General features: G+C 33.0%; 1 protein-coding gene across 2 annotated transcripts; it reads right to left on the bottom strand.

The window, feature by feature from the left end:
* Nucleotides 1–1,225: 1,225 nt before the first annotated feature.
* GLX2-1 (glyoxalase 2-1) lies at nt 1,226–9,298 on the bottom strand. Of its 2 annotated transcripts, none has more exons than XM_028255894.2 (8): nt 8,924–9,298; nt 8,051–8,233; nt 7,156–7,359; nt 6,542–6,665; nt 3,428–3,528; nt 1,947–2,021; nt 1,740–1,838; nt 1,226–1,650 (listed from the first exon to the last, which is right to left on the bottom strand). In XM_028255894.2, exons 1-8 carry the CDS (start codon nt 9,050–9,052, stop codon nt 1,588–1,590), a joined length of 978 nt encoding a protein of 325 aa, XP_028111695.2. In that variant the 5' UTR covers nt 9,053–9,298; the 3' UTR covers nt 1,226–1,587. The 2 variants fall into 2 exon arrangements, with proteins under 2 accessions (XP_028111695.2, XP_028111694.2); XM_028255893.2 differs by having other exon boundaries at nt 1,226–1,571.
* Between the last annotated feature and the right edge of the window lie 716 nt (nt 9,299–10,014).

Below are 10,014 nucleotides of genomic sequence, written 5' to 3'. Positions count from 1 at the left end.
CCTTTTTTTTTTTTTAGAAACATTTTGTATTTTTTGTTTTTTGAATCTACTTTCCTTTAGGTATACTTCATTTGTGATTACCTAGTCCTTCCTATCTAGTTCTACTTGTCTAAAGTTAAATGTTTTTTTCATGATTGTTAGTATCATTCTAAATTTCATTTTGTTAATTCTCTCAGTTAGTCTACATTTAACTCTATTGCCATGAATTGTTCCATTCCATCTAAATTCTGGTTGCTTGCATCACCTATTGTTCGAAGGAATACTACTATCTTCAAACCCGCAATCTCTATGTAAATTCTATACCCAAGTCGCATAAATCTCATTTTCCTTCATGTTAGGTGTACTCTCGAGCTTAATACAAATCATCAATCAGTAAAATTTCAGGTGCGGTATGAGAATCATTGTCTTTTTTATGAGATTGCAGAGCATAAAAATTCAACATTTCACTGAAATTTGAATCTGATTGCTAGCTTCTTTTATTGACTCCATTGCCAATAAAGAGTCTGAGAAATATGTCTCATGTCAATTCAACTATGTAGATTTAAAATTTAAAATTTAAATGCTTCTAAAACTATCAGGTTGGTAAGCTATGGGATCCATATAAATGTTCTGAAACAGATTTTCTTGTCTGGTGCACACTTCGGAAATCCATGGAATCAAACCAGTGTCATTTTGTGTGGCACAGAATTTGAAAGCAGAAAGTACTTATTCAAATAGGGCCATTGTGGAGAAAATTTAAGCCAGCTCCAGCTGATAAGGATTCGGTATGGCAATAGGGCAGGGCAGAGAAGGGGTTGTAGTACCTAACCTCGACCGCGAATCATATTGGCTGACATTCAGGGTGGGGCTATGCAGATAGGTTGGAGACTAGTTAGTTTTGTAATCTTAATGTGTTATTCAAAACTATTTAAAATAATACTCAATTTCATTTATTTCTTAAAACTACACAAGTAATATATCCCATACTTTAAATCAATAACTATCACCTTAAAAAACTTAAACTCAAAGTATTGAATAATTTATTGTCTTTTGGTAGTTTTTTTTGCCGACACAACCCCATCGTAAACAACCATTTTCCAAAGCAATTTGTAAGATTTATTCAAAAGGGACTTTTCTCAAGGCCAGTAATTTCCTGCATGACACATATATTGCAAACTATTATCAGATATTAAAACAACAAATAAATAAATAAATGAATGCAATAAATATTTCTATCCCAAACAACTTTGCTCACAAGTATCACCAAATATTTTCTTCATCATCAACAAATTTGAATTCTCATTTTGCTGTCAAATGATTACGTTTAAGGGAAAAAATAACCGAAACTTACAAATCTCTAAGGAAACCTTGGAACGATAAATAACAAGGTATTTGCTTCAGGCTTTGATGAGCTGACTACTTATATACACAAATAATGATAAATTCTAAAAGTTATCCTTTGCTTGGCGGATAGCACCCAATGCTTCTGCATCATTTGCTGTGTCTGGAATTTTGAGCGACTGGCGAATTTCCATACTTGAAGTGCGAAGGAATGGATTACACAACTTCTCTTTCTTCAGAGTAGTCGGAATCTAGTATACATCACAATCAAAGTCGTACCGAATGGTTAAGAAATTGAAGATTATGGAATTCTGGAAGGGATTTAAACACCTACTCAGAAATGTTATCTGATCAATTCAGAATCGCAAAACTAACAAATTTCACACAACAAAGAATTCACACAAAAGTTCAGGAATTACAGTTGGCAAGCCCTTATTACGAAGGTGGGCAACATGGGCAGCATAGGACTTTAGTGCTTCATTCCCAGGTTCAATGGACAAAGCAAACTTAGAATTACTCTGTCAAAATAAGTGACATCAAGTTAGGGACCACTGAGATTTTTAAGGTCAACATGATAGAGTAAATGCCGAAAAGGGTATAAAATAATGAAAGGAAACATAGCTTACCAAAGTATATTCGTGTCCGCAATATACGCTTGTGTCATCTGGTAAAGACGCTAATTTTTTAAGGGACGAAAACATCTGGAACACAGGCAAGTAATTGTTATAATACCTGAATCATGAGAAAGCAAAATAGTAACTATACATAGAGAGGAAATTATTTTTACCATTTGAACCATTCTTCGACTTTGGTATTTAACAAGTTAAAAATAACCTTAACATATTAATCTTATGAGAATAGCATGGTTTTGAATCTCAGAAGAGAGAATTTCTACTAAAAAAATTGTGAGAATTTCAGTTTTTTGAGGACAATAAAATGTTGAAAGTGTTTCCATATTGATAAAAAGGTTTGGACTAAACTCTTGGAATTTCAAAATTTAAATACAGGTAACCTTGACAGTGTCACTTCAAATCTAATTAATATAAAATTCTTGGCATTTTAAAATTTAAATACATGTAACTGTGACATTGGCACCTAAATGTAAGATTTCAAACATAAATTACAAATAGTAGATTTTGCATAGAAAATTAATTAGCAAACCTTTTTCCCTTCTAATGTAAGACGAAAATATTACGGATGTTTACATTGATTATACAATAGCACATTGTCTAAAAATATACATCATTATTGAATATGTCGTTTTCCTAGATTGTGTGATCTGTAGTTTCATAATCATAGTTGCCAGGCACATACCTAAAACGCATATCTAATTTTATTTTCTTATTTACAGAAAATAAATAAATAAATAAAAAATTGAGGCAATACATAGGGGGTTCTCTTAAAAAGTCAAGAGGAGCATTGTCGATAAAGAGCAACATAGAGCAGGGGGCAAGCCTGATTCCACCTAACCCCAAGTCAGATTCATCATCAGACAGGGACTTGCTGTCGCTAAATCCCAAATCCAACAATGGATAGGGAGCACACTCTTGGTAATAGTATATTTCAAAAGAAACAAATTGTGGATTTAGTGGCAGCAAGTCCCAGTCTGGTGCAAATTTCAATCTCATATTGTCATACTTGACGAAATATTGATAGCATATCCACCTCACACCTCCCTATCACAGGGCAATGGACATACGACACACTTCCGTAAATACCATCCACATTGCATGGAATCTTTATAATCATCCACTAGAATAAACAACTACGCACCTGTGTCATGACCTTTGCAATTAACAGTGTTCACCTCTGCTACTGCATACAGACTAGGATGGTATTGTATTCAATCCAAGTTTACAAACAACATAAGTGTGGCTGCCAACACCACTGTCGTCATCTCATGACACAAGCCAACTTTGATATTTGAAATTATCATAATACCTATAATTATAAATTAAATGACAAATCTCTAGTTGCTGTTGCATCGACCTTCGCTCAAGTCACAAGTTTCTAAGGACCAAAGGGATGAACTTACTTGCAAGATGACGTAATCAAAATATGTGCATATAAGAGAATGCAATGCAAATAGCCTCAAGTTAAAAATTACCTGCTCAGGGGTTCCTTCAAAAAGCTTTCCACATGATAAGCTAAACAAAGTGTCTCCTGTAAAAATTGCTTGTGATCCAGGAAAGTAAAAGCTAATATGCCCTGCTTGCAATTCATATCAAGACAGATAATTAGCTGGCAAGAAAATAAACATACAGAAAAATAACGACTTACTACAAGGAACGTAATGAACATTTGGCAACACTTTTTTGTTTTTTTTTTCACTTAATAATCACTCACTCTTGCTAGACTGGATGAGAGTCACACTTAGACAGACTGGATCTCTCAATTGGATCTCACCTAAGTCTCATCTCCCGTTAACTCAGTCCTTCAGCTCATCCTGAAGTAATTTCAAATTTTTTTTTTTTTTTACTTAAATTATATGTAAATATTTGAAATGCCCAATTTTAATGCCCTAATTTCAAATCCCTCAATTTCGAGTCCCTACATATGAAAAGCCTTTTTTTGAAAGTCCCAATTTGAAAACACTAATTGGATGCCTTAAGTTTGATTATGCGTAGCCACTGCTATTATGAGAATTCAGCCTCTTCAATTGATTAAATAGGTGGCCATTGTCCCAAGTCTCATTGTGTTCTGTTTGTGTTTAATTTGGATGCTTCTTTATTCAAGGCCCAAGCCATTTTCAACCGACAACACTGCACCAAAAAGCATTGGTTTGGTGCAGTTCATCTGATTCACTATAGAATTTCAAAACTGATTGCATCAGTTCGGTTTCAAAAGTGTCAAAAAACTGACCTAACTCAACCTGATTACACCCCTACAAATTAATCACTAACAAGAATATTTCATTTCAATAGTACTTCTAAAAATGTTTCATGGCCAAAAGTACAAAGGAAATGGAAGGAGAGGAAACATTCTTTAAACAGCAGCAGTAAAAATATATTTAACTAATATCTAATTGATACTCCAAAACCAAAAATGGGGCACAGTCAATTCATATCAAAGGACAACAATATGATGACAATTTCCAAAATGCCCATAAGTAGTAACCCCAATCCAAGATATACACATGCACACACATATACATTCTCGATAAGCCCAAATGAGGATATATATCCACAAGTATGGAGAAAAGGGAGGGGAGAGCCTGTTTACAGAATTCTTTGTATACTGCCTTTCATTTCCCATTTATACCAATTTTTGTTGAGAGAGAGCATGGTTGAAAGTTCAGTTTCTCTGCCTTCTCTTTTTCTGTTTACGCACTTTTTACATACTTATCCAATGAATCATAATAAGTAGTAGTCCATGGTTCATATGTTGAACACAGTTAACATAAGCTGTGACTATCAAGCAACTACCGGTTGGAAATTTGGACGTAGAGATGTACATTTAACACTTACAGACTGACTAGCCTAAGATTGCCCAAGTTCCCAATCATCAGCCTTGAGAAAATTTTAGTCACAACTTCGATAGCACTGCTCTTAGTTTTCAGCACTAATTTCCAGGTTAAAAAGTGATCTAGTTTCTGAGGAGAGAATATAAATGTAACTGTTAATTTTGAAGTAACATTGCAGAGAGTGGGTGAATTGAACCCAGAACTTTGGGATTAAAAATGAGACACAGAGACAATGTTCAATACAATAAAATACCATCGTAATTACATTGCTGGGGACAGAAAATTTTGGAGACAAATATGAGGAGGGTTAATATTTTGAGTTTGCAGGGCACATGCACATAGTATACAATGGTGCTGTTTGGTGTAACTGTTAAAACAGATTATAAATTATAGCTTAACAGATTATAGATTATGACTTTAATCAGAAGCTGTTAATCTGTTTGGTATAGCTGTTGGATTATAGATTTAAGTTGCTGAGTAATGTTTGTTAAATAAGCTGTGAAGTAGCTTTTTTAATTATTTTTTATTTTTTATTATTCACTATTTGTCTACATTTCTCATAAAAAATAATAATAATATTTTATAGTCCATTTGGGTCTTTTTCTATTTTTAAAAAAATAAAAAATAAAAAAATTTAAGAGTATAACCGTAAATTAACATGTCCACAGCAGAAGCTGATAATCAGAAGTAAGGGATGAGCAGCTTCTCAGAATTAGCTTTTTTGACTTAAAATATGTTGTTAGAATCCGAAACTGTTTGAAATAAGTTTAACCAAACAGTCCAAAACAACTTTTTAAAAGCCAAAAGCCATAAGTTGGCTCAAAAAAGCCCCACCAAACACCCCCAATGGCTTCTAATTCTATAGAATACCACTAAAACCAGTTATAGTTCAGAAATACAATTTAGTTAGAAGCCACCACAATTAATCACAACAAAAAGGCAAAGCAAAACCTCCTTTCCGTTGTCTTTTGTTGCTAGTAATTTTATGCATAACCAACAATCCTAAATCAATAGAATATCAATGCATGAAAAAAAAATTCATTAAAAAATATGTTACATGAATTCGGGTACGAGAATCGAGTGTGTATTTGTATGTTGCATCAAGCCCTCCTAAACTTTAAATCTTAAGATAAAGGGATATGCACCGAAAAGTTGGATATAGTACATGGACAACATTTTGAACATTTAAATATATTGCATTGTATGTTATATGACATTCTAACAAAAGATAATTTTATTATTTAGGTGTGCTTAAATAAAATGGGACTTGAGGGAAAAGGGGGATTTCTATCTCCTATTAATGTAAGAGACTAGATATTTTTCTTTACTATCAAATGTGACTTGTTCATCAAACATTGTAAAACTTTAGATGATCCAAGTGTCTAATGTGAGAATTGGGTTTGGACAAGTGCCTCGTACCTTTACCCTTGTCATATCCGGTGGACATGGATACAGATAGGGAATAGAATAGTCTATGTACCACTAACAAGATCCACAAATGTCAACATTGCCCTAAGAATTTCGAATATTTAGGAAATAGGACTTCATGGAAGAAACATTAGAATAAACCAATGAATCAGAACATTTTGATCACTGTGTTCCAACAATAACCATATATAGCCAAAAGAATTAAAAACTAAAAAAGTCTGAATCTATTTGTAGCACAAAATGATTTAATAACATCCAAATGAGGTAAACAAGTTTCTCAATTACAAAATGCAAAGAATTATGTAATGGAATCAAGTAAAGAAACACAACCTCGGGTATGACCAGGAGTTTCAATTACAAGCACTTCATGGCCTGCAAACATCCACTTGTCTCCATCTTTCAAAACCATATCAATGCCAGGAATTCTGTCCCTATCTATTTCTGATCCAATTACCTAAAAGTAGAATCGAAAAGGGAAAAATACAAATGACTTGAAAGCGTCATGAAATTGAACCACTTCAAGAGCAAAGAAAAATTATACCCTATTTGTTAGAATCTTATGATTCACGATTCTCATATCACAATTTAATTCAATATGTATGAACCCTATTCAATTCAAATCTATTGGTTTAATCTCATATTATAAGAAACTTTTGGTACTTAAAAAAGTTTTATTTATTTATTTATTTATATCTATAGTAATTTTGTATAATGCAGAGGGCATCTTTGTAATCTAGTATCACTTTTAAGTTGCAATGGGGTAGAATCCAAGTAAGATAAGTTTCAGTGAGCATATCTAATGTGAAAGAAAACGATCTACAATAAAATGAGATAATTCTTATTACATTAGTTTTCTGTAGTACATGTACAAACAAGTCCAATAAGAGTCTTAGAAAAAGCAAAATCAAAATATATCAACTTTTCCAGAAAGAATATTATCATACCTTCGCACCATACATTTCTTTCAACTCCATGTTCCCACCAGTATGATCATAGTGATGATGAGTATTCAATATGTAGGTCAGGTTTCGATTTTTCCTACTCAAGGCATCTATAACAGGTAAAGCTTCAGAAGGGTCAACCACTCCAACTGTGCCAGTATTCACATCATGTAAAAGATATGCATAGTTGTCACTGAGACATGGAATCTGATGATACAAAAAAGTAACAAAATATTACTACAAGGTTGAAGATATTAGATATTAGAAAAATAAATTTATGATTTAAGTTGATAAGTTACAAAATTTTAAGATTGACTTACAAGCTTGGACAATGAAGACTTCATAAAAGGGCCAAAGTGTGCGACCATTAGTGTTAGTGTGTGTGCATGTGCATGTGCATGTGCGCGCGCACGCGCGTGTGTGAGTGAGAGAGAGCGAGACAGCAAGTGTTTGCTCACAAATTACATATACTCATCCACAACACCACAAAGGAGCACTTGTCTGATGAAAAAAAAAAATACATTCCTGTCTTTTAGGGTGAAGCCATTAATAAAGGACACATGGGCTTAACCATAAACATTTGATTTGTTGAAACAAAGGATCTTTCCATGCCAAAAGTACATACATATTTCTAAATGTAACAATAATGTGCTAACTCTGATGCTTTGCAACCCCAAAAGGGCATGCAAAAATGGGTGACCATGTTAGTGTTCTCACTTCTCACCTATCATACATATGCTACAGTAGAGTCAAATGGAAAAGTGAAACATCTAGGTACAACAATATAATGGTAAATAAGTAAATCCTAGAATAGAGCACCCAAAAAAATGGATTGTAAACAAAAAGTGCAGCCAAACCATCATTTACATTAAAACAGAATATGAAGGGATCTGCTCACCATTTCAACTTCCAACGAGGAAGATGTCATGACAACACTACAAAAGTGAGAAACTCCAAGTGATCGACTAACTCCGCGTAAGGTTTTGTATGGAATTGACAAGAAGCGCATGAATCCATACAATAGATTTTTCCTAAGGCAAAGCTGTCTCCCACCCGGCCATATACAGAGGCCCCTCCTCAACTAAAACATGTAAAAAAACGAAATACCATTAGAAACAAAAAGGCCTTACACAGCTCATTTATAATAAGCCAAAAAACTATTGCCACAAAAATGAATATATATTCGCCTGTGTTTGGATCAGAGACTTGGTAGAGATTTGGAAAATTTGTCAAAAACTATTGCCCATCCCAAATACATCTCCAAATCTCTACCCAAATCCATGATCCAAACCCAGTCTTAAGTTTAAGAACAATATATGATGACAATTACATATATACATATTAAGCCAATAAACCCTAATGTCCAAGAAAACACAACCCAAATAGTTAAATCAATGTAAAATGCAATTGCCCATCCCAAATCCACACCCCAATAATTCAATAATTCAATTTCAGCTCTTAATCTCCAATTTCAGTTCTCAATCCACAAACACAGAGAAAGCCCATGAAAAACTCGAACAATCATATTAACCTAAAGCAATTAAGCTAGTTCTGAAAATACGTATAAATCCCATATTCCCATTACCCAAATACACAATCTGAATCAAATAACAACAAATACAAAAACTTGATAACCGATTATATAAATTTAATCACCGAATTTACTTTCACAATCAAAAGTTTCAATTTTTTTCTCAAAAGGGTCAATTAATATCTAGAAAAAATCAGCATAATTGCATTATACAGAGAGAGAGAGAGAGAGAGAAGAAACCCCAGAAGAGCGAGGAAAGGAAGCCATGGCGGAGGAGGGTGCTCTACAGAGCATACGCATCATCTTGGCCTTAAATTGAGAGAGATAGAGACGAGAGGGGGAGGTGGGTCTGGGTTGGCACAGGCACATTTGCCCCTGCCCTGCTGTTTGTTTGGTAGAGAAGAAGTTTTAGAGAGAGAGAAAGCGAGAGAGAGAGAGATGAGTGAGAGTGACTGATGAATTGCGATTGCTCTGGAACCACGCGTTGTTGAATTAAATTAAGAGTTAATTTCAATTTTAAATTGGTGGGTGGGTAGGAGGCTATTATTATGTCCAGCATAGCATAGCATAGCATAGCATAACAGAGTGTGGCAGAGCATAGGTGACAATTATTATGACTCCTCACTCTACTACTCTCTATACGGTCCTTCCAAATTTTTTTTAATTAATATTAATATTTATTTAAGTCCATAAAATTTTGGGACTAATTTTTGAAAAATATTAAAAATAATTTTTTAAGGTGTTATGAGTATTGAATTTTTTCAATTTTATCTTTAGAAAAAAATTTTGAATTTTTTTTTTAAAAAAAAAACTTTTTAGATCCTTCTACATGAACTTGAAAAATAAAAATTGTCTTAAATTTTTTAAAAAATACTAAATACTACTTATTTTGTTAATTACTAGTTCACCATGAGTTGAAATATTTTAGGTTGGTTTCTTAAATAGATTGGATTTGAGAATGTTTTTATACATTCCGAAATAATCTGGTTTATTCAAGCCAATAATTACTATATATTATATAAATATAAATTACATAGTATATATATGTATATTGGTATTAAAATATGAAAAATGATTTATCGACAGAGGTGTTAATGTGACTCGAGGCTATTAGTTGAGGTTCAGGTTGAAAGTTTGAAAAGTGAACATGTGTCTTGATACAAAAATTTTTTTTAAGGCATATGACCAAATAAAATAAGGCTTAGTTTAGGAAGATTAAATAAGTGTATTTTTTAATTTTTTTTGTATTATGTGTAGTAAAAGTAGAGAGAAGATATTAATTAATGTGATCCAAAAAAGATAAAAAGATAAAATAAATATACTTTTTTCTT

Source organism: Camellia sinensis, chromosome 6 (genome assembly GCF_055761805.1).
Source record: "Camellia sinensis isolate YWXY chromosome 6, ASM5576180v1, whole genome shotgun sequence".
Taxonomy (NCBI): domain Eukaryota; kingdom Viridiplantae; phylum Streptophyta; class Magnoliopsida; order Ericales; family Theaceae; genus Camellia; species Camellia sinensis.
Note: the sequence above shows the minus strand (reverse complement) of the source record. Positions and strands in the feature narration are given on the sequence as shown.